The sequence below is a fragment of the Bipolaris zeicola genome (genome assembly GCF_000523435.1).
Source record: "Bipolaris zeicola 26-R-13 unplaced genomic scaffold scaffold_38, whole genome shotgun sequence".
Classification (NCBI taxonomy): Eukaryota; Fungi; Ascomycota; class Dothideomycetes; order Pleosporales; family Pleosporaceae; genus Bipolaris; species Bipolaris zeicola.
In genome coordinates, this window is record NW_006912087.1 from 1 (window position 1) to 23,483 (window position 23,483).

The 23,483-nt window shown below is 52.7% G+C and overlaps 8 protein-coding genes across 8 annotated transcripts; 4 read left to right on the top strand and 4 right to left on the bottom strand.

Moving 5' to 3' along the window:
* Positions 1-963: 963 nt before the first annotated feature.
* On the top strand, positions 964-1,788 carry COCCADRAFT_24599 (uncharacterized protein; the record flags this gene model as incomplete). Its single annotated transcript, XM_007712054.1, has 2 exons — positions 964-1,027; positions 1,202-1,788. 2 exons carry the CDS (start codon positions 964-966, stop codon positions 1,786-1,788), a joined length of 651 nt encoding a protein of 216 aa, XP_007710244.1.
* Positions 1,789-3,778: 1,990 nt separating this feature from the next.
* Positions 3,779-4,375, top strand: COCCADRAFT_24600 (uncharacterized protein; the record flags this gene model as incomplete). Its single annotated transcript, XM_007712055.1, has 2 exons — positions 3,779-3,836; positions 4,029-4,375. The coding sequence occupies 2 exons, from the start codon at positions 3,779-3,781 to the stop codon at positions 4,373-4,375; spliced, it is 405 nt and encodes a 134-aa protein (XP_007710245.1).
* A 661-nt stretch (positions 4,376-5,036) lies between these two features.
* On the top strand, positions 5,037-5,291 carry COCCADRAFT_90791 (uncharacterized protein; the record flags this gene model as incomplete). Its single annotated transcript, XM_007712069.1, has 1 exon — positions 5,037-5,291. The coding sequence occupies one exon, from the start codon at positions 5,037-5,039 to the stop codon at positions 5,289-5,291; it is 255 nt and encodes an 84-aa protein (XP_007710259.1).
* Positions 5,292-6,033: 742 nt separating this feature from the next.
* COCCADRAFT_3327 (uncharacterized protein) lies at positions 6,034-7,193 on the top strand (the record flags this gene model as incomplete). Its single annotated transcript, XM_007712042.1, has 2 exons — positions 6,034-6,430; positions 6,499-7,193. 2 exons carry the CDS (start codon positions 6,034-6,036, stop codon positions 7,191-7,193), a joined length of 1,092 nt encoding a protein of 363 aa, XP_007710232.1.
* A 136-nt stretch (positions 7,194-7,329) lies between these two features.
* On the bottom strand, positions 7,330-11,871 carry COCCADRAFT_90853 (uncharacterized protein; the record flags this gene model as incomplete). The annotated part of the gene is made up of 3 exons (XM_007712070.1): positions 7,330-10,776; positions 10,834-11,696; positions 11,760-11,871. The coding sequence occupies 3 exons, from the start codon at positions 11,869-11,871 to the stop codon at positions 7,330-7,332; spliced, it is 4,422 nt and encodes a 1,473-aa protein (XP_007710260.1).
* A 357-nt stretch (positions 11,872-12,228) lies between these two features.
* COCCADRAFT_90863 (uncharacterized protein) lies at positions 12,229-13,523 on the bottom strand (the record flags this gene model as incomplete). Its single annotated transcript, XM_007712071.1, has 3 exons — positions 12,229-12,357; positions 12,408-12,799; positions 12,914-13,523. 3 exons carry the CDS (start codon positions 13,521-13,523, stop codon positions 12,229-12,231), a joined length of 1,131 nt encoding a protein of 376 aa, XP_007710261.1.
* A 2,622-nt stretch (positions 13,524-16,145) lies between these two features.
* On the bottom strand, positions 16,146-17,892 carry COCCADRAFT_24603 (uncharacterized protein; the record flags this gene model as incomplete). The annotated part of the gene is made up of 6 exons (XM_007712056.1): positions 16,146-16,975; positions 17,028-17,261; positions 17,309-17,363; positions 17,421-17,621; positions 17,684-17,717; positions 17,777-17,892. The coding sequence occupies 6 exons, from the start codon at positions 17,890-17,892 to the stop codon at positions 16,146-16,148; spliced, it is 1,470 nt and encodes a 489-aa protein (XP_007710246.1).
* A 2,975-nt stretch (positions 17,893-20,867) lies between these two features.
* Positions 20,868-21,375, bottom strand: COCCADRAFT_35034 (uncharacterized protein; the record flags this gene model as incomplete). Its single annotated transcript, XM_007712061.1, has 6 exons — positions 20,868-20,912; positions 20,958-21,021; positions 21,081-21,108; positions 21,157-21,195; positions 21,244-21,300; positions 21,348-21,375. 6 exons carry the CDS (start codon positions 21,373-21,375, stop codon positions 20,868-20,870), a joined length of 261 nt encoding a protein of 86 aa, XP_007710251.1.
* Between the last annotated feature and the right edge of the window lie 2,108 nt (positions 21,376-23,483).

Genomic DNA, 23,483 nt, shown 5'->3' on the forward strand with positions numbered 1-23,483 from the left:
GGGGGGTGGATGGATAGCGTGGCTGGCCAGAACGTGAGTGACAACGCATTGGTGGAGGCCCGAGAGCACAAGACAGAAGGGAGAGGGAGAGGGATAGGATAGGGATCAAGAGAGAAGGGTGAAAGGGCCCTATGACGGCATGGGACCAAAGGAGAAGGCATCTAGAAAGGCGGGCGTGGCGGGCTGGGAGCCGTGGCAGGGAGTGGCAGTGGCAGTGGTTGGTGGTGGTGGTCCATGACACACGGGCGCGTTGTGGACAGAGTGAAGCAAGCAAGCAAGCCCAGCCTCGTCAGCAGGGCCCTCCTCACAAACACGCGACCGCTTATGTTATCCGCGCACGGCCCTCAGTCTTGTCGACGACGCTTTGAGACGCCGGGAAGGCTCAGCCGGGCGGCGATTGGCTGTTTCACCCCCAGAGAGTGGGGGCGCCGGCTCTGTCTCGTTGCATCCCCTTTCGCATCCACCGCACAAGACTCATCCCAGAGAAGCAATGTGCAATTGCTTCACTTCGCCCGACATGTGCTCCAGACTTGCGCCGAAAAGGGCCACGTACTCGCTGGGTGCCCGTCTGGCCCGTCCGTTGCCCCGTGAATGCATCATCGAGCCCATGGCCAAGCGTAGACGTCAGTCGATGGTGATGCTGAAGGACCATGACTTTGCGAGTTAAATATATATGTCCCAACTATCGGTCCACTGTCACAACTACTGATACTCCCGCTGCACCGCTGCTCGACAAACCCAAAAGCCGCCTTTGTCAATCTTAAAGTCTCAGACATAGTCTTGTCCCCTCCCCATTCATAAACACTCTTACGCCCGCCCAAATCAGGACATTCGCATCCATCACCACTTACAATACTTTACTACTATTACACTACCACTACCATTTCACTCACCCCATCCCAACATCAACCACCACCACCACCACCACCACCAACAACAACAACAACAATCACAATCACAACCATGCTCTTCGCCACAAACAAGCCCAAGATGCCCGATGGCAGCGGCCCCCCTGGAGATGGTGGCAGTAAGTTGCAGCCGCACCCCCCTTCCAAAAAATAAAATAAAATAAAGTCCTTCGTGGTCCTTAGTTCCAGTGACTGACATGGTGCCTCAGGAAAACCAATTCCCCATTGGGAAAAATGAATGGATGGCTGCGCCACCATGCCCAATCAACTCCCCCAATTACCCTGCACCTCAGCACGCCCATCATATGTTTTGTCTCAGCAAGCGACTTCCATTTCCTCGTCACCACCACTACCATCACCACCACCACCATCTTGTTGCGCGCGCTTTTGCGGTTTGCAGGGCATTCCGCTAGTCCGCCCTGGATGCGTATCCCACGACGACATGGTCCTCCGGGGCGCAGCACTTTGCCGCCCAATTCGGAAAGTGCTGCTTGTGCTGCTACAATGGGCTGTGTCAGGGTCCGGTGACCGAATCCGCCGTCATTGCAGCAACTCGACTCAAAACTCGCTCTTCGTCGCTCGCCGGAGCACTTGGGGGCTGCCCGCTCCCTACTTATCAACGGGGCCAAACTCGCAGAGTGCCTCGAGTCTGCCGTGTCTGCCACGGCTCAGTGGCTTTGCTGCGGCTGTGCACCATTTGGGGGCCGCCGCTTGCACCAGCCCAGGCAACGAACCTTGGTTCACCATTCACACGCCCCACCCAGCGCCCTTTCTGCCTGCGAGTATTGCCTTAGCACACGATGCGCACTTCGACGCCGGCGCTTTTGCGCAGCACTCCCGGTCGACTAAACCAGTCACCCTCGGTGTGACTGCATTCTGAGTCTTCCAGAATGCCGCTACTCGACTTTGCAGCCTGGTGGTCGCCTTGTTCGTCAGGGCACCCGCCAATCACCGCCCGCCCTCCTTCCCGCACAGGGCGCAGTCTATCGTCCTTCGCAAGTCCAATTCCATCACCTGGGGCGGAATGCCATATGGTCCTCTGCGTCACCGCCTGGAGAAGGCAGTCATTGCCTGTTTTTGTAGGCTGCTGGTTTTATGACAGGCCTCAGGATTTCCATGCTCTTTATATTCCCTTTGTACCTTCGATAGACTGTATATTACTACTACCATCATCACATCACTACAATACAAATATTAATACTACACACACATCTTCACACTCAAGCTTGAACACACACATCATCATCATCATCACTATGAGACTTGACATGCAAACTCTCAACCTCTCCTACGGCGACCCCCAACCCAGAGACGGAGGAGCTCCTCATCCAGGTGCTCGACCAAGACAATCTTCAGCAATGCTGTGCTTCATGGCCGGTGACGGCCCTCAGCCCCGAGATGGAGGTTAAATGCCACCAAGACTCTTCTGTCCGAGTACGTCCGGCTCTCTAGCAACATTACCACCACCAACGCATTCTAACATGCTTCAGTTTACACATCCAATACTTCCTCCAATTGGACCATCCGATTCCATTGCATTTGTCAATGGCACCGCACCAGCGTAAAAAGACCTACCTACCAACACCTCTTACACGCACTGTACAACAACAACTCTTTTTTTCCCTGTTATTTGAGCGATTAGATTTCCGGCAACGGCTTGTCACACCAACCTGTACATTGGAATACATCTTCGGCGTTTGGGCTTTTCTTGTTATCTTTTGCGAAACACAGACGCGAGGGTATATTTGGGTATTTGAAGCAGTCTCTTTTGGGATGCATAGACGGCGTTGTCATTTGAAGAAGCGAGGGCGATCACCTCGCACGGGATATGCATCGCTAAGATTTTAGCCGAGTTGATTGGCAGTTTCATGAAGTTTGGAGAAGCGTTTTTTTTCCTATACTGTACTACTATAGCTTCCGGCGTCGTTGGCCGAATAGTTCAAGAACGGTTTGCGTAACCGCTAGAACAATACAAAACATACAGCTTGAAACATGCTACCGTCGATCGTGTTGAAACTTTGTGCCCAGAGAAAACATGTAACACGCCACAATTTGAAGAGCAAGAATACAAATACACGTTGCGCAATGGAGCTGTCAAGTTTGAGGTGGAGGAGAAGAAGTGGAACCTTTGGTGCATCGTTCTCGCACTCGTTCCCCCCCTCCCCCCCCACGCTGCCGCCTACGGCCTCGGCACAGATGGTAAGTAATGGCATTACACGCCCACCTGCGTACGTATGCGTACATGCATGCTGGTTGCGTCACGCGCTGGCACTCAAGATAACAAGTACTCGCAATCATGTCACCGTCAAAAACCCCTAGTGCACCCTGATTTTTCTTTGTACCAAAGAAACGCTCTCCTATATCCACATTCGCTTGGTTTTGGAGCCGTGTCACCTCATGGCAGACTACAGCATTTCCCCGCCTGGGTCTGTCGACCCCGCCCGATGAATTAAAAACTTAGTCACAGAAACTCCAAAAAAGAGTCACGCACGCACAAGGCACGGAAGACTCGACAGGTCAGAGGGCAAGGCGCCGCCAAATCACACACGGTTGAGCACTCTTTGGCGCGTCGTGCCCAGGCCCGACAAGGCTACTGGTGCTAACGACAATGGTGCTCGAGAAAATATGGTCCTCCTGGCGCGAACCGGACCAGCACCCTCGAAAAGTCTTGAGTCGACGCCCAGCTTACTGCTTGCAAAGGAGCCAAGCGAGTGTGCAATATAAGACGTGCTAGGTGGCTTCCATCGCCTCATCCCTTGGGTCTTTGTTGATTTCCTTTTCTCTGCACCAGTCGCTACCTCGTCATCTTGCGACCGCCAATTCCACCTACGAACTCTCACATACACTCTCTGACCGAATCCTCCCTGAACATGGCAACTCGACCGACAGATAACCAGCGCGTGGCCTCACATGGACGCGGAGGTGCTGGTAAGTTGCTTATATTCTCCTGAGTCTTTGATAAGCACAATTTCGCAGCGTCAGCTTGACGGGCTGCTGAGTCTGAGAAATTTTACAAATAGCGCATCCAGGCTCTAATCAGTGTGGAAGCCTGGTGGTCGTATGCGGGCTGTCGCTTGCTGCATAGAGATTTTCTTGGTGCCTATACTGACCCCTTACAAGGCAACATTGCAAAAGACGACCCAACAAACTATCCCAAGCCAGAAGACCTCGTCACACCGACACTCAAGGGCGACACCTACACGACCGGTCGGGGCGGAACTGGAAACATGGCTCGCAACGACCCCGAGCGCCCTGAGATTGCGCGCGCTGCTCAAGACGTCGAGGGCTCACCACAACCAGAGACTGCAGGCCCCAAACACTACGGCCGAGGAGGCGCAGCCAACGTCATCAGTAATGACACATCTGCACCGGGCAAGAGCGACGAAGCCAAACACGACGACAATGTTGCTGCAAAGGGTCTCCTGGGCAAGGGCAAGGATCTCTTGCATAAGCTGGGAAAGAAATAAACTTTTTTTGCCAAATGCCGCAGTCAGCATCAGTTGCGTGTCCCTTGAAAGCTTCAACTGCGGCTTTTGTTTGTTGACTTTTTGCATTTCACAATATACCCAGGGGGTTTTTGGCTATTCTCGATAAGTAATAGATGGGTTTATAAAAAAAAAGGAGTTCTGCTTTAGTTATTACCCCGAACGATCTACAAATCGCCTCACTATCGATGCACGATCGATGAATACATCAGCATGTTATCTGTTCAAATATGTCACGGCAATTGTTTCTTTTTTTTGTTCTTAAACCTTCCAAAGTCCACATAATACATAACACACGGATGCCCTTTTTTTATCCCAAAACGGAGACCCACTTATGCATATTTGAATCGTGTTTGCATCGGCATGCTACTATTTTTGAGATGCAAGCCCTAAGTCTAGGGATCTTGGGGCCACGGCCACGGCCACGGCCACGGCCCCCAAGACCAAGAGCGAGGGCGCGGGGAGGCGGGGATTCATGACGCTTTACCCACTGTGGGGCAATAAATCCTACGTACTACCTGACGCATGCGCCGCCTTCATCCACTACACACGCCGCGTTATTAATGAATCGTCTTTTGTTAAGATGCCATCTGTCCACTTATAGTATCAATGCGTATTATACACTCATAACTTACCGAGTCGTATGAATACAAACCTGCCAGGACCAAGCACCCCTTCTCCTTCCGCAGAAGCGCTAGTAGTGCCTGCACGGTATATATGTACAGTCCAAGCGCGCTCAACTCCGATGGCCAGTCGATATTGCTATACCAATCTGGAAGTTTTCGTCATTGGCGTAAAGATCATCTGGGAGGACCAGCCACTCGGGCAAGGGTCTCTTCGGCAAAAGTGCCGTGGCTGCAGATGGGCGGTCGTCCGCCCCCCCCCAAAGCACGTTTGAAAGAAAGCTGTGCAAAAAGACACTAGTTGTTTCATAAGTTGACAAGTTGAGAAAATAACAACGGAAGAGCACTGACGAGTACTTTATTCAAGGGCCCTTCCTCATCCCCCCGTAACCTGGCTCTGGCCTCTTTTTTTTTCCAAACCCTCTCCGCGGTGTGCGAGTAGTTTTGCATACCGCTTTTGGTAGTTCAACTTGTCCACACACCCACTTTAACATTCAACCCGCCCATCGGTCAATGCCTGCTAAGGACACCCCCTCCGCCCGTGCATTTAGGATCAGGATTCGTGAAAGCAAGGGGGGCGTGTCTGCACACCCAGTCGCTCTTCTCCGAAAGATGCAGCGGCCGTCTATGTACATTGTCTTGGATTACGTCCCACCCGTCCTCTGACCTGAAAGGGAGGGGGAAATGTACAGTTCATGTAGGTGTGGTTCGCTTTTGCCACAATGATTACGCCTTGCCCCACGACGTGGTCTGTCCCAATTGGCTTGATACAGCATTTCTAGTCCTGCATCTGCGGGATCTTCGTAGCTACAGCAAGCAGGTGGGGTGGATAATGATGGTGGTGATGGTGGGGAGAGAGAGTGTATGTATGTGTGTGTAGTTGCGGCGCCTTCCGTCTGTTTGCTTTCTACATATGGTATATACCTTTTCCATTTTGCGCGGCCAACTTGCATTCGTGAATTATTACTATATTCCAACTTATTTGGAGTATCTTGGCTGTAAGATCGTTAAGCAACCATGTCGACTACTACAACAGCAGAAACTCAGTCTGAGACCTGGGTCCACTACCATGACGGCGGCGTACCGGGTCGACGGCGCGTACTCAAGGGAGCCGAAGCAAAGGAAACATTCAACGCCCTACCCAAGATTGACTTTCAGCGCATATACTCTGACAACATTGAAGACCGAAAAGAGCTAGCCAAGGAAGTAGGCGCAGCCTGTCGAGACGTTGGCTTCTTCTACGCCGTAAACCACGGCGTAGACGAACAAATACTCGACGACACTTTTGCCGCCCTGCAGAAATACTTTGCCCTCCCCACCGACGTCAAGATGGAGACGCATAACCAGAAGACGGAGAAGTTTAGAGGCTACGAGGCGTTTTTGGAGGGAAAACTGGATCCCAGTACACGAGGTGGTATGTCTCTCTCTCTCTCTCTCTCTAGTTACTCTTACTCCAAATTCTCACACATACACACTCCATAGATCTCAAAGAAGGCTTCCTAATGGGCGAAGACTTCACCGATCCGGAACAACTCTCCCTGCTCTCCTCCACCCCCTCCCCGCTCCCTCAAACCCCGCGCAACCAATGGCCCACACACCCCTCAGCCCTCTTCTGGCGACCCGCACTCTACCGCTACTACCGCGCCATGTTCACCTTCAGCAAGCGTCTCCTGCGCATCTTCGCCCTCGCCCTGTCCCTCCCCGAAACCCACTTTGACAAAATAACCTCGCACCCCATGACCAACGTCCGCGCCGTACATTATCCCCCCCAGCAACGCGAGTCCGACGTCGGAATAGGCGCGCACACGGATTTCTGCTGGTTCACCCTCGTATGCCAGTCACATACTTCCTATCCCGCACTCGAGGTGCTCAATGCAAATGGCATTTGGGTCCCCGTACACCACCAACCCCGCGCTTTTGTAGTTAATATTGCCGATTTTCTCAAGCTGGTCACGGGCGGGGAGTGGATGAGTACTGTGCATCGGGTTAGGAATACAGGGGGGAAGGAGAGGTATAGTATGCCGTTTTTCTTTAGTCCGGATGAGGATGCTAGGGTGAGTGTTTTGCCGCATTTGAGGAAGGAAGGCGGGGAGGAGGAGAGGGAGTGGGGGGTTGGAGAGTATTTTCAGGAGAGACTGGGGATTGATCGAAGGACGCATTTGGAAGGGCAAGGATGAGGATGACGAGGAGGAATGTCCCGTGATGGGTGATATGATGGAATTGGGTGTAGTATAGGTAAAGATTCAAGAAATTATCGCTGGAAAACGCAATGTCAGAAATATATCACATCTCAATTTTCATACTCAATCTCAATCAAGCATGTCCATTCCTCCTCTTCGCCTCTTCAAGCGCCATACGCAACCGCTCCTCCTTCTCACCATCTCCATTTCCCTTGTGCATTTTACTTTCAACCAAATCTCCTTTACGCATTTTACTCGCAACCAACGCCTTAATCGCCGCCTCATCACTTTCCAAAACTCCTACTCTCCTCGTATACTCATCCACCAACTTCTTCTCCGCCTCCTTCTTCTCAGCCTGCAACTCGCGCACCCGCGCCGCACCGCTCTTGTCGCTTTCGGCCTGCGCGATGGCAGCGTCTGCGGCAGCGCTGTTGAGTTCGATTTCAAGGTCGTTGAAGAGAGATAGCAGTGCCTTTGAAGAGTGCTTGAGGGCCTCGAGGGTGGAGTGGGCGTGGGATAGGGTATCTGGATCACCGGTGCTCTCGTCTAGGCGCTTGATAGCAGCGAGGATGTTGTCGATTTCGTCGTGTTTGGTGCTCAGAGCATGAACAACGATATCTTCTACAAAGTTGACGAGGTGGGTGATACGTCTTTCCTTTTCACGCTTGGCATTTAGGATAGCCTGCTTCTCTGCCGCTTCGAAATGCTTTTCTAGGTCTTTCATTGCGCTAATTTTGCCGGCGGCGTAGAGGGGCTGGATCTCGGTTTTCTTGTAGAGGCGGTCACGCTCGGCGACGATGCGGACGATGCCCTCGTGCCGCTTTTCGGCTTGCTTGTGTATGTCTTCTAGGAGCTCGAGACAGTCTTCGGTGCTGGGGGGATCGCCACCTTCGAGACTCTTGATGCCGGACACAGAAGTTTGGAGTAGATGTTGGGCCTCGTCGTATAGATCCATCAGCTGCTTGATTTCTGCTTGAAGTCCGTTATAGACTGGGTTGAACACGGTCTCCATGTAGCTCTTGTATTCCTCTTGCACCTCTTGTGTTTTAAGCTCTACTTCCTTCTTCTTGAATTCTTCTTCTAATTGTTTCATTTCCGCATACGAGATTTCATCATTGTTGAATAAGTCGTCATTGTGCTCCTCGTTCTCTTCCTGGCGCTTTCGACGTGCATCGTCATTTTTCCGCCGGTTGAGAGATGTTGTCTTTTCCCATGTGCCCGTAAGCTCTTTCATCTTGACCAGCCCATTTCCTACACCTAATAGGTTGGCCCTGAGCTTCTGAATTCGATGGCTAGGTTTGCTCTCAAGCTGTCGTGGGAGAAGTCCGGCGAGGTATTTGTTCGGATCGTTTTTGTGCGGAGGTGCGACTGAGGTCGGGCTATGTGGTTTTATATTCAATGGAAGAATAGAGTCTTCGCTCTCATTATGGGGAGAATTGTTTGCAGATGCATGAGCATCCGGCTGACCCGCTCCAAAGAAGATCTCATCATGACCCCTATGAAGGCCCGATGACGAAGCTCCGCTTGGTGTGTTCATGAAAGACATCGTTTGCCTATGTCGCAAGGGCAGGGGGTCTTCAGGGTTTCTGTTCGGCGGCACGTAGGCCTTATATTGTGATTGTAACGGTTCTTCAGGATGAGACTGAATTGGTGTTTTGTTCATGTCATCATCGATTGAGCTCGTTGGGGTCAGAATAGTGGTGGATTGCACAGAGGGTGCAGTTTGGGGCTGCATCTGCGTAATGTCCATGAGAGGTAATGTTGGTTTCCGCGATATGATGGGCCTTCCACCTGGACTATAATCATAGTCATCATGTTGCGCTACGTCCGGCAGGACTTGTACTTTCAGATCCCGTCTTACACCAGAGCTTTTGGAGTTGCTGTGGGATTCCGAAACCTGCTCAGGTTGTATCGAAGCCGCCGGTTCGACTGCTGGATCTTGGGGCGGGGCGTCGAAAAGTGGGATTCCTCTGAAACTCGCCTCAGCTTTCACGAAAGCCTTGAATATCTTAATCTTTTCCTGGACCTGTGGTTCCATTGCCTCACCACGAAGCATAGCGATGTACCTCTCTAATGAGCCTACATACCACGGGTCAAGGTCTGGAATGAGATCTGCTGCAGTTGGCTTCGGCAGCTCCTTCGTCTTTTCATCTTCGAGCTGGCGTCTCAGCTCGGCAATAGTACTGTCGCGCTCTTCGAGATTATTATCCTTCCCCTCCATATCTTCTTTCAGTCTGTCGATAGTTAGACCTTTTTCTTTGACCACGGCCTCAGAGTTAGCATTAGCTTGGTCTGCTGTTATCTTCATGTTCTCAATTTGCGCCAACAAAACATCCCTCTCATCCGCTGCATGGATATTTGCGGCGTCGAACTCAGATTCCAATTTCTCTCGTTCAGCCTTGAAGGTCTCGGACTCGGTGCGGCGCTGATCAATCTGCTGTTGCAACTCTGCGCGCAATTGATCGATGAGTTCGTCTTTTGCCTTGAGTTCTGCAGCATAAGCGGTACTAGCAGGGCTCGCCAGACCAAAGGGAATACCACCCGGTTGCCCTTCGTGCAAGAATTTTGATTGAATTGGGGTATGCTGATTCGAAGGCGATGACGCTCCTTTGAACTGATCTCGGGGATGTCGTGAACCCTCTGTGGGTTTAGGAGTAGTTCTCAAGGGCGCTACGATCGCATCTTCCACGACAAAACCCTCAGGGGTGGAACTTGGTGAACGTCGTTCGCTAGGGTGTGCCACGACAGAAGGAGGTGTAGGCATGTATCTCTCTACTGAATCACTTGATCCTGGATGTGTGGGGTATACTGCAGGACTTGGGAAGCCGTGTGTTGATGGAGGGGATGGAACGTGTGCTGGCAGTTCAATGCTATCTGGTTGGGCAATCTCAGTCCCTTTTCTCTCCGGCTTCGTACGAAAAAGGTCTTCATCATCAATCTCCTCACTACCACCCAAGTGCTCCCAATCCGAAGGGCCGCCAGCGGCCAATGCACTGAATGTTGACTTTTCGTCACGCGGTGGAGGTGGTGTTGAAAACTTTTGTATCGTGGGTTTTGGAGACGCCGTTTTGCTTTCGGCGCGTTGGGCACAATATTTGGCGAAAGCAACGGAGTTTATAGAGTCGGCACGGCTATAGCGCGGATGCTGCCCAGAGGGGTAGCTAAGACTGGGTCGATTGGATATTGGAGATACTGGCTGGCTATTTGGACGTGATACATAGGGGCTTGATGAGACAGTGTTAGTCTGGTTAGATGAATTGGACTCCTGAGCAGGTTGATTTGGCACTTGAGAATACTGCTGGTTGAGGTTTGAGGCTTGGGTTGGCTGTGGTGTCTGTGGAGCTTCATAAGATGTTTGTGCAACGTGATGATTGTAAGCTGAATCTGGAGGCGGCGGAGGCTGCCACTGATTTTGAGGCTGTGTCTGTTGTGGAAAGGAACTGGCCTGCTGGTCATAAGAAGTTTGTCCGTACGTCGGCGGTTGTGGTTGCTGATGATATTGACTTGGTAGATGCTGTGTCTGCGCAAATGACTGTTGCTGCTGCTGGCTAGCAGGGACGGCTTGGCCTTGATATGGTTGCTGTTGGTAGCCATGCTGCTGTGGTGGGAACTGAGTTGATGTTTGTTGCGATTGTACAGGTGTCTGTGTCTGCGGTGGGTACTGGGTCTGTGCTTGATGTCCATAGTGATGGTACTGGGGTGGTTGATTTTGCGCAGCTTGTCCCGTCTGCTGTCCAACGCGCGGCGGAAGTGGTGGAGGTTGCCCTGCTTGATAGGAAGATTGTGTACTCTGGTTTCCCTGTCCGTAAGGATTCTGCTCCACAGCCGGCCTCGTGTAAGTGAACTGGTTTGTATCTCCCTGGAGCGGTTGTTGTTGTGTCTGCTGCCATGTCGGGGCATTCGGCGGAGGAGGGCCATGAATACTATTTGCTAGATTGGGATTAGGTGGCATGTACTCTTGGGCGCTTGTTCCATGTATAGATGGCGGGGCATATGCTGGCTGCTGTTCGTTTGGAATAACATTTGCATGGGCTTGCTGAGAAGCCGCGGGTGGAGCACTTGGGGTTGAGGGTGTCTGAATTGCACCATATATCGAACTTGGTCTTCCCGCATGCGGTGGCGGAGGAGCTACGTATGGGTATATCTGTTGTGGAGGACCCTGATTGGGGTATCCTCCCTGTTGGGGTTGAGGTGTGAAGTTGGCATGCTGCTGAGGCTGCTGGGCCCAATTCTGCTGTTGCTGCTGCTGCTGCTGCTCCTGTCGTTGCATTGCCGCCGCAAAGCCGTATGGTTTTGGGGGAGGAGGGGGAGGCACATCTTGTTGCTGAGCATACGACTGCCGCTGTGCGCCTGATATCGTCCCATATGTGCCCGGATTGTATCCCCCCATAGTCTGCGGTTGCGATTGGTTCCATGGGCTCGACGTCTGAGTTGGGGTGGGCGTGGATGGAGTCCATTGACCGTGCGATTGGGGAGTAACAGACTGGTATCCTTGGGAAGCTGTGGGATCATCTGTTAGCTCTTGCTATGGGCATTTGGTAGCTTCGGTCTGCATGTTCATACCTCCATAGCCCGGTGGGGGCGGCGGTACTGGCGGGGGCGCGCTCTGCTGGCCTGCGAAGCCCGTCGCGCTTCCTGGCTGTTGGTAGCCTGGTGCTTGTCCGTAATTCTGCATGGCGATGTCTTCACCGAGATTGCGCGCTTCAACGAGAGCTGAGGGGTCTGCGTGTATGATTAAGCTCGCGACAAGTGTAGCACACAAAGGAGCGCACAGGAGGTACTAGCAATGGATCACAAAGACAGCGGACAATGATAAGATGGCATTAATGAGTCGGGTAGATACAGAAAAGCAAAACGACAGGTTCTCCAAATCCATGCTTCGTATGCATGAGGCGCAAGGCCGCCTACTAGAGTCAAAATGTACGCAAAGTGGCATGGTGTCGCAGCCACGACATATGGTTCGCTCGGCCTCAGCCTTGCCGCTTTTGGCACTACCATTAATACTTACAGCCCCCACCCCTCAGCCGCACCTCTAGCGCCGCTGCTCAGCAATGTACGCAAGAACATACTCTACATCTTGTGCGGTCGCCACCAGAGTCTCTTTCTCCTGCACGCTTTTCGGCGCGATGCGTGTTAGACCCCCAGCAGTACTCAAAGTCATCTGTGCCAAGTTAGCACAATGTATGCACCAAGTTTGTTTGTGAAACCCACCATGTCCCAACGATGATCACCAAGACCATCAACATCAGATTGTGGCCCCCTTGGTGCTGAAATCAGCCGTTCCAGCGAAGCATACTTCCCCTCTGTCAACTTCTTTCCTTGATGCGGCAGCCGCTTGTCAGTAGGCTTTGAATCAGGACTCTCATGTCCTTGAGGAATCTGGTAGGTTTTTGATGATCCTGTTTTCTTCACATGGCTTCTTTTCACTATGGCGCTATCGTTGAAGGACTCAAAGTCAATTGGGAGCTGAACAGTCGAGGATCGAGCGAGCTCCGGGCTCTCAAGATGATTAGTTTGAGTAGTGACTACTAGCACATGGAAGACACGGTCTTGTAAAAGATCGCGACCAGCGATCTTTGGCATTTCGTGAAACATCTGGAAGACTGTATGTTGTTAGCAAAGCTCTTATGACCACATGCAGTAGATGGCACGTATGTTCAGTAGGCTGGCGATAAGGCCAGCAAGGCCTGTATGCCCTACTGTTAGATGTAACTTACTAGACATCTCTACATTATGTATTCTTTCCCCATGCGTTGATGCACGTAAAGCAGTGAGCAAGTCTTCTCGACCCCATGTCAGAAGCTCAACAGCATCGAAGACACTGGGCGTATAAACATATTCGTTGCGACTATGTTCTCGTGCAAGCAAGTGCGCCAATTCGGAAAACTTGACATGCGAATCACTGTGAGTCGATGTTCTGGCTAGCCATCGCTCCTGATTGATTGTAAGGATGCGTTTCTTGACTGAGATAGGAACTGGCAGTTCCTTGCTATCTCCAGTGGCGTTCAGTGGGGACATCATCACACTCCTAGTCTGGGGACTCCAGATTCCGCATTCTTTCGGATCTTTGTCAAAATCAACTTGCTCGATTTCAGTAAAGAGACTGTTGAAAAACTCAACTAAACTCGTCCTATGGTCTGACGCCGCATTTTCGTACAAGGGATGGTATGGTAGATCTAGTTTCTCCAAGCGTTTGAGACCCAAGTACCGTCGTACTGAGTGCGACACTGTGACGTTCGTAGCCACAGGCGCATGCCCGCTACGAGCATCTACCGCGGAATCGTCTGGAGACGCCACTGGCGCGGATTGGGCGGGATTGGTAGACATTCCGAAGCGCTCCCTGCTGAAATTCTGGGCAGCGGAGCGGAGTCTTGGATATGCACAAGGCTGTACTGGGAAATCAAGGCGTTATGCTAGGCACAGTCGCCTTGCAGCGTTCAAGGCCGCGGACGCTTCGACACCGGTCTAGACCTCCGTGGTACGATGCGTCATGTGACACAAAGAGAGCAGGTACCAGAACTACCAATCACAATAAATCAGTGTGGCGTGTACGAATTCTTCCTATACATACATACAGATCTAGTAGTCAAGCCCTCGATTAGCGCGTTCCTAAACGGTTGGCAGCTGACGCGAATAGTAATAAAGGTGATATGGTGATTTCCGCTGGAATACCACAAAGCAAGAGGTATCTGCAAGGCTTACGACGTGCTCAGATGATTGAGCGGAGTATTGACAATAGGATTGAAGCTGTGACGCTTGAGCCAGGATGATGGCTAGCGTACAAAGGACATGGAGATGGCTGTGATTGGCTAGTTTTTAGTTGTGCGACGACCGACAGCATATCTCTTCGAAGGGAGTGGGTGCACATCGAATGTCAAAGACAAAAACGAGAGCATGATTTGGGCAATTCGATTCGAGAGGCGAGATGGCCATCACGATGGGGAAACGTGATTTAGGGAGTGTGGTGGTTTGCGGTCTAGATTACTCAACAGTGTGAGCTATGGCTTTGTTGTGCCACAACCGTGCCTGATAGTACACACTAGAAAAAGAAGTGAGGCTACTAATTCCAGTAGCTGTCCTTTCCCATTGGCTGTACATGGAGTGGTTTGAAGCACATGGGGTAAGTAGAGTAGGAAGCTGGAGAAGAGAAAACGGACAACTCAGGTCGCCTCTGTCTGATTGGTGGACTGTAATATGATAGCCTTGACCTGATGGAAAAGAATACAACATTGGGGTGCATAAGCCCGTCGCCGCTGTGTAAAGTAGACTAACCTCGAATGCCGGGTGCCGAGCAGGAGGCTGACACTCCGCGGAAGCCAGGGACACGGAGCCTATACAGTAGACCCTCAGTGAAGCCGCATGAACGTTGCACGGCTACCAACGCGTGGACATTATGTATCTCCTTAGCTGCTGCTGGTTGAAACCCTGGTTCGGAAGGATTTTCGCGCCATACGATTAGCCAGCAATGGGTGTGCTCAAAGGCCGTCTATTCGCTGGGATTGTTCATCGGTATTGATTGACACAACGACATGACAATGCTCCACAAGCCTGCATGTATCCTGGTCCAGAAGCATCCATGCACAGGGCTTGAGCGCGGCCAGATCCCAATCAACATGGGAAATGTCCATCTTCAGCATCCTAGGCCTCATGCTAATGCTGCAATCAGCTGAGGAATTCCCCCCATCGGTCGTGGTAGGTCAATGGGCAAAGGAATTTGGCCATGGTTCTTCCGTATGCATGGCGCCGCGCCTTGGGCGGGAGCCAGTGCCAGCATCAGATGCACCCACACGCGACGCGATCCAGGATAGATATCATTTGATGCCTGAGGTTGAAAAGAGGGGCCAATGAGGGTCTTTTGCTGTGCCGAAGCTTCTGGTGTGAGTGGGGAGGGTGGGAAGGGAAGGGGGGGTGGGAGGGGAACATCATCTAGCGACCGAGTCGATGGCGCCTTGTCGATCGTTGCGACCACATGTGCTCGACATGAAAAAGGGTACCGACTAATGATACTGGTTCCCGACTACCTCTGGACCCGGGACTTCACGTGACGCACAGACAGAATCCTGGTAATCGATCCACGATCGGCATGTCAAATCTCCCATGCAGGCTGACCTAGCAAACATGTGAAATCCACCCAGTTTGCCATGCGATTCTCATGACCGAAACATGCGCAAATGCAGTCTCCATGCTCCCACCATAGGCTAAACTATCCATCAAGATCCGCTCCTCCGTCTGGGCTGGGTTCCCAGTGGCAAGCTAGTCGAGTGCATAAGCCAATCTATTGCCAGCCTTCATTTGTCACGCCATGTGGCACGCTTACCAAAGACCTTGTCTTCCAAGCACGGCTTATTACACCTACTTACATGGCTCTCTCAGCCAATCTGTCGCCTTGTGCCAATCACTCGGGTAAAACTGTCGATGTATGTACATGTACGTTTGATATCTGTGTACATATGTACAACCTCCGCGCGATCCGCCAACTACACACAGAGCTAGCCGCGCCGCGGGTCCCTTTTCCGTCGTGGTATATTTCGTCACATTCAAAACTCCTGGGGGCGCTAGCATGTCCAAAATGACTACCTTGAGCCAACATCCCTCCACATGTGCCCATCCTCTCCTCTTCTAAACCGGCCCATCGGTCCAAAATCTTACCCTTTACACGCGAGATAAATCTTCCTTTTCCCCGTATGCTTACTGAGTGTCCAGAAAGCCAGCTTATTGCGTCAGGGGTATCTTCTTGTAATATCAAATAACATAAGTATGAAAACGTAAAGCGTCTCCGCTAATGGTTGCTTGGTCCGTGTGCCACGAGCCTAATAATTCCCAACTTGACCGACTACGCGAGCCGTTGCAAATCTTAGTCTAGCAGGCCATGCAGTGCCTACTGGTTGAGGCACTAAATAGCCCATAATGTGTGTCGTGTGTACCGTGGCGTGGTCGTCAAACTAACAATCAAGGCGATGCCGCGTTGACCGCCGCATCCTCATCCGCTACCCTTGCCGCCAACTCTCCTGCTCTTACTAGGACCGCTAGTGGACCCTGTGTGCGGTAGTCATGCGAGTGGTGAGGGTAATGTGGCGCCGCCATATGTGCCATGGGTCGGTCTAGTGGCGAAGGTGAAGGTCCTATGCTTGGGATTGGCTGGGGAAGCATACGCATTGTCTTGCTAGGATCGGCAGGTAGGGCCTGTTCAGGATAGCTTGGTGTGAGCACTCCTTGGCCACTGTGGCTACTTTCCGAGGACAAAGTCGTGTCCTCGTGACTGAGGCGTGGAAGACGAGTGGTGTCCCGCGGTGCCCGGCGAGAGGGAAAATCGGCTGGCGCTTGATAATGAGATGGATATGTATACGAGGGTGGTGGTGGCGTTGATGAAGATTGGTGGTTATTGTCCTGATTGAATGCAGACTGTTGATATGAATTTGAGTCGAACGGAACCCTAGTATCCCGTACGGAACTGGTTGCAGCTGGCTCAAAGATGCCGTCTCTTGCTATGACTGCGGAACGTGGAGAGGCGGAAATTGGCGAGAACTGTTCTCCTGACCGGGGAGAATTAAAACCAGAGAGTGAGCGATTGGTCGGCGATGTGGGTTTGGAGGTATATGGAGGACCTGCAGGAAGACGTGAAGGGCCAGGTGGTTGGCTGGAATCCGACTTTTGTTGCGCGAGCGTATTGCTATCTGGCTGTGTGAAACTTGATCTTCTGTTTACTGCTTGTTCATTTTGTTCATTGCTACCCGCCCGGGTTGAAGTGCTTGTCTCTGTATCCAGTTTTGAACGCTTGCCTTCTGCATATGTTAATACTCCATAGTCTTGAATGTAGCGCGAGTGCTATACCTTTTGTGGGAACTGAGTGCTTTGCTTTGAAATCTTCCAGATACTTCTGGTAGGCTTCATATTGCGGTGTTTTCTTGTATTCGGCCAATTCCGCGTAGTACTTTTCCTTGGCGCCATTGGCTTGTCGTTCACAGCCTTCGCGCTCTTCTGCGGGTAAGACTTGCCATTTCTCGCCAACCACCTTGGCAATCTCGGTGAAGGATAGATCTTGTCCCCTTAGGGACTCCCTCACCTCTGTAATTGGGTTAGCCATAGTCGCAGTGTGTTAGGGTGATACTCACGATTCGAGAAAATGACATAGGCAGACGGTGGGCGTTCCGGAGCATGCTCATCGGGCTGTATCAAGTTAGAAAAGTGTATAGCTGGTTTGCATTGGAAAAGTTTCAAACAAACCTTTGGATGTCGTCGGTATTTCCGCTTGGCACCTGTTACACCAGATGAAGGGTTGCTTGACTCCGGTTGCTTGCTTTTGCTTTCAGGCCCTGAATCGTCACTTCGATACGAGCCTGCGGTGCTTCCCGCTCGGGGAAGATTAATAGGAAGTGGCTTCTCAGATGACTGTCCGCGCGATTCGGCAATGGCCCGTTGTAGTTTCTGTAAACAAAAATCAATGATACTACACATGAGAGAGCAATGCGCATGATGTATGTACTTACCCGTCGATGACCAAGTTTTACGTTGAGGGAGCTCCTGCGCCGTTGTAAGCAAGGGTCCGTCGAGGGAGTAAGCAGGCAAAAGGGTAAACGCACAGGTCGGATTCGGTAATGTCGAGCACTGTCTCCCAGGAGTCAAAGCCTTCGGCCACGAACACTTGGTGGTACTGGGACAGACCCAATCGCGCCAGACGGTCTTTCAAGTCGCTCATGTAGGAAGGCGTGGGTGCGAACGCGTAAGTAAATGTAGTGTAGCGACCGACAGTGGAGAGACGTGGTGGTCAAAAAGGTTGGATAGGCCTGCAGGATTAGGCGACTAGTGGCAATGGTATTGAGGATCGAGCGTGATCGATAGAGGTCGAGTATGGCGAGACTAGTGTACAAGGATGAAAAAGGAAATGCCCGAGTGTTGCTTGAGCCAGCGTGATTGGTGCGGCGGCAAGGCGAATGCGGCGGATCGACTGGCAAGGAAAATCGAGGTTAGGGTCAAAGTGTTGCAGGGCGCAGAGGCGCAGAGAAGAGCAAGTAGTGAAGGAAGCAGCAGTCAACGACTATGGCGCATGCCTGAGCGGTGGAGCGCGACGTTAGTTTGGGGTAGGTGGGTCCCGGACCGATGCAGTCGAATTCTGTAATTATGTTGTGATGGCGGCAGGTCGAGTCTCGGCTACCGTCAAGGAGGGGAGCGGACGCAGCCTAGTATAGGCACGGCCAGAACAGCGGCCGACGAGAGTCAGTAAACGGCCGGGGCTCATTTGGCGTGTCCAGAGCCTTGCTTGGATGCGACGCGAATCAGAGACGCAGAGGACCCGGGTTGCGGTGAGCGTGGGCAGCTCCGGGTGAGAGCGGTCCAAGGCCCAATTGAGTGGGACAAGGCTAGCAGACCAGGCCGGGCGCAATCATGGAGGGCAATTGTGATGGGACGGGGGGTGAAGTCAAGAGGGTTACAGGTGCGGCGGGTGACTGTGGCTGGGTGCTGGCGTGGTTGGTGGTGGTAGTGGTGGTGGTAGTGTAGGAGAAGGATGGTGATGATGATGAAGAGAGCGAGAGTGGAGACGGGAGACGATGGTGTGGGCGAGATGGAGGAGGAGGTATTAGTGATGACGATGATGGGGTTGTTGGTGGTGGTAGTAGTAGTAGTGTAGTAGTGGCAGCGGCAGCAATATTAGCAGCAGCAGCAGCAGCAGCAGACGACATGGGAGAGGTAGGAGGGCAGGAAAATGGAGCGGGAAGAAGTGTGCAGCCCGGGCAGCGATAGGGTCGTCAGACGGTCGAGATCAGAGCAAGCGATCGGCGGGCTCGACAACAGGCCCGGACAGGGGATGCAGTGCAAGAGGCAGCGAGCGCGTTCTGTCGCCCTCTGTCCGTTTCTGCGAGCAGCGAGGGCACGCCAGGGCAGCGAGGGCACGCCAGGGCAGCGAGGGCAGCCGTGGGCAAGGGCGGCGCACGCGCCAGGCTGGCAGTCGGAAAGCTCGCTGGTTGCGGGATATCTGGAGCGCCTATGACGTGGGATGGGAGGCTGCAGCGCGTATAGCTGACGGTGCAAAGGGTACAAAACATGGCAGGCCAGAACCATTGTCCATCAACGAAGCGCCGATACATTGGAATAGGCCCGGTTTGCGGGAGCCCGGCATCATCGCATCCATCAACGCTGGCCCCCCTCCCTAGGCGACCCCGTCATCCACTCTGCACGCCCTCCCTGGCCGCCCACGAGGCTGCTGACTGCACCCAGGAAGCATGCAGTCGCTGCTTCAACTAATAACTCTATCCACGCTGCACTGCCTGGGGGGTGCGAGTGACGTCGGGCTGGTACATGTCTGTGTATGGCCAGCCTGGGGCGCCTCTCATCTTTGGACCTAGTAGACTGTGTACTTACTTATGCATCGGCACCACCCACCAGCCGCAGTCGCCTGCACCCCCGGCCGCCGCCGCCGTCGCCGCTGATTTGCCAGCCGTCGGCAAGCAGCACTGGCGATGGCATGGCTCTGGCGAGCTCATCTTGCGACAACATGGCCTGCCTGCCCGTTCCCCCCCAGCTAAGCCACCACAGGCACCACAGGATTAAGTAGATCTGCGATGCGACGCAGCCCTGGGCGCTGGATGGGGACGCTGGTCGCGGGGGGAAGGGGTGGGTGGGCAGACACGAGCAGATGCAGCGAGCCTAGGCCGGGCTGCATCGGCGATGGCAGACGGTAGACATATCTATCTCGACTTTCCTCAGGCCACTGTCTTTCTGGCCATGATGCGACTCGATATGTAGGCGATGGCGCTGCCTGGACCGTTGCAGCTAGTTGTCGTGACGATCAACGCGCCAGGCCAGGGGCGGAGAGGAGCTCTCGGCATCCTGCTCCGCCCAGCGACTATCCACCGTCGCCGGCCAGCCGTACCATTGGACACTGCTCGCCGGCAATGCCACCCTCACGCCCAAGGCGGAGCGGAACGCTTCTCTCACTTGGCTGGATCCGTCCTAAGCTGGCGCTCAAACGTCGCCTAGTACATGCGCCCAAGTGGGAGGCCTTGACAAGCTGCAGTCCTTGCACAATGCTTGTATCGAGTGGGTGGACAGGGTGCATGTGCCCTTGAGTTGTGCATCACGGAGCAGAAACCGGGCCAGAGTGAGCGTGTGGTGTCATGTTGGACCCTGACCGATGTCATCGGCCTCGCCTTGGATCTACTCCACCCTCGACATCGCAATCACAATCGCAGCCACTCGCCCTTGCCTCCGCCCGCCGTTGAGCGGTGCGGTACTTGTCGCCGCCGCTGCCGGTGCCTTGCAGACTCAACAACGACGACGACGCGTTGCTGTTTCACTCGTCTCACCTTTTTCAACAGTCACGTGTCCCACACAAAGATAATTGCTGATTCATGAACCATACACGCATACACATGTATCCCATACATCCATACATACATCTATGCACGCTACCAAACCCAAGAGCCACGTGAACCGAAACGGCCAAAATGCACTACTCTCTGCGCAGCCTCCCATGGGTTACCTGAGATGCTGGCGGCACATGGCTCCGGACCAGTCGCACCAACCGGCCTGGTTAGCCGTCAACGGCAGGCGCCATGGCGAGTACAACACACTGATCGAAGACACCGCGATGAAGCCGTTTACCATCATGTGAGCCCCAAACCCGGCCATCATCGCATTTTGCGGCGCTTGTCCATGCTGCTATTGCCTGTGGCCCTACTCCTCCTCTAGCACCGTTTGGCCATCTCCTCCGGGAACCATCTATCACAGTTAGCATGGGACATCCTGGTCACGCTTGTTTCGTACCATGCAGATGTTGTTGCCGTTGAGCAGGATCTTGGGTAGCTGCACATTTCCCTCAGCCGGGTCACTGGCAGTCCAAATTAGCACACGACCATCATGTCTAGACACCTCGACCAAGCCACGCACATCTCTGTCACGTTCTCCAGCACCATGTCTATGCCATGTTAGAAATGCGCAAACAAGTCATCGGCCGCCTACTCACTGACGTAGTCGTCGAATCCAACCAGTTTGCCCGTGAATTCTGCTTCTTGTCAGTCTCTTCACTCTCATCTCTGGCATCCAAGCACACCTTTTCCGCCATTCATAATGACCCAGATCTGCGAACCAACGCACTTGTCGATGAGTTCTGCAGCAGTCAGCGCCCGACATGTAGTTCTTGTGAAATATCCTCACCCAGCGGCAATAGATTCTCGAGCGACATGATGGCGTAGTCCGGTGTAGGTTGGTTGTGTGTTGTGGTGGTGACTGGGTGGGATATCTTGGCAGAGAGGGCCATCTTCAAGACAGGCGGCGCGCTAGCCAACCAACATTCGCGAACAGGGTCCTGTCGCTCTAGCAAGGCAACAGACATGTTTTCTCAGCCACTGCTGCCGAATCAGCCTATCGAACACATACACACAACATTGGTGCCTAGCTAGAGCACTACCATGGAGTGCCATGCTCTTCAGACGACGCGCCTCTCTGCTGAGCGCGTCACACATCTCTCGGTCTGTTTGCGATGAAGTCACACCGAACATTCCACGAGCAGTAGACCGTCATCACATACAGAGGTGCGGACAAGACTTTATTTGCCATGTAGCACAGTACTAAAAGAGAAAAGAGACAGCGGTTCGCGACTCCCAAGACTATTGCACATGGCAGGAGCCATGCACGCCACCCCACCACGCCCAGCGCCCGCGCCTTCTTCTCCCACCACTTGCCAATGGAAGCGGGGACGACCATTCACCGCAAGCAGCACGCGCATTCGAGATATGCACCACAACTCTGGCCCAACCACGCATCCTTCTCCTCCTCTCAAACAACCTACTACGAGCAATGCAGCGACCACAACTGAAAACAAGCCCTCTCCGCTACAAGCATTCTCTACGCCATCTGTGAGACCTTCCCCCGCAGCAGACTCATACAAACCATTGACCTCTTTCTAGCGAGTAGGGTTATGGGACCCTTCATACGGGTTACGCTTTGCGACCACATCACAAGCAGAGACACGGCAGTCCGCTCCCGTTCCTCCAAGCACGGAACCTTTACCCCAACCCGAAGCCAGGTCACCAGAGTCGCCCCGTACTCAAGATGATTCAACACATAGTGGTAGTGGCTTGGAGCAAGATACACATTCCAGTACAGAAGATGGTGCCAGTCCAGCGGGAAGCGATTCGTCATATCGCGTTGAGTCCACAGAAGAACTAGATTCCACAGACACATACGAAGTTTCTTCGCAAGCCGAGTCCGAGCCCGATGTCAGCGAAGAAGAGGAGTTCGATGCCGATGAGGACCTTGCCTACCAGATCCCAGAAGACACGTTACGTGCCGCAATGCTCGCTTCGCCCAAAACACGTGCAAGTTACTGGAGTGCAAAGCTGTACCAAAGCCCCGACGGCGAGTCGCTTTCAATTCATTATTGTAAATCTTTTGATGTTGCTGAGAGAGTTGCTCAGTACTTTTTGAAAGAGAAGGTTGTAGGCTTCGACATCGAGTGGAAACCTTATGGAAATCCGCATGCGATCAAACAAAACGCCTCATTAATCCAACTTGCATGCGAGAATAGGATCGCGTTGTTTCATATTTCGCTGTTTTCTGGGTACAAGGTCGAACAGCTCATGCCGCCTAGTCTGAAAGCCGTCTTGGAGTCACCAGATGTCATTAAAGTAGGAGTGGCTATCAAGGGCGATTTCAAACGTGTGGAAAAGTACCTTGGAGTTCAGCCTCAGGGCGTCTTTGAGCTGAGTCGCTTACACAACCTCGTTGAATGGTATAAGGTTGATCCTAGCAAAGTCTCAAATAGACTAGTCAGTCTTGCTACCCAGGTGCTTCAACACCTGCAGTTGCCATTGTACAAAGGCGAGCAACTAGAAGACGATGAAGACACGACGTCCAGTGTCCGGGAAAGCGACTGGAGCCTCCCACTGAATCTGCAACAAATACACTACGCAGCTGCTGACGCGTACGCTGGATTCCGGCTTTACCACATATTGGAGCGGAAACGGACTCGGTTGACACCAACACCTCCGCCGGTAATGCTTTGCGACTACGACAATAAGCCTGCCCCCCGTGCTAAAAAGCCACGTAAGAAAGCTGGATCAACTGCCAAGGTCAAGGAAGCTAGTGACAGCGACTCGAACCTATCAATCGATCTTGCGGAAGAGGAACAAGATAGCGATGAAAACACCCAAGGCTATGAAACGGCGCCAGAAGAACTTATGGATAGTCATGAACTCGAAGATCCTACACCTACAACAACTTCAGCTGTTCGTCCACTCAAAAAAGACAAAAAACTTGCAACCAGCCAGGCAGAGAACACAAAACTAGATG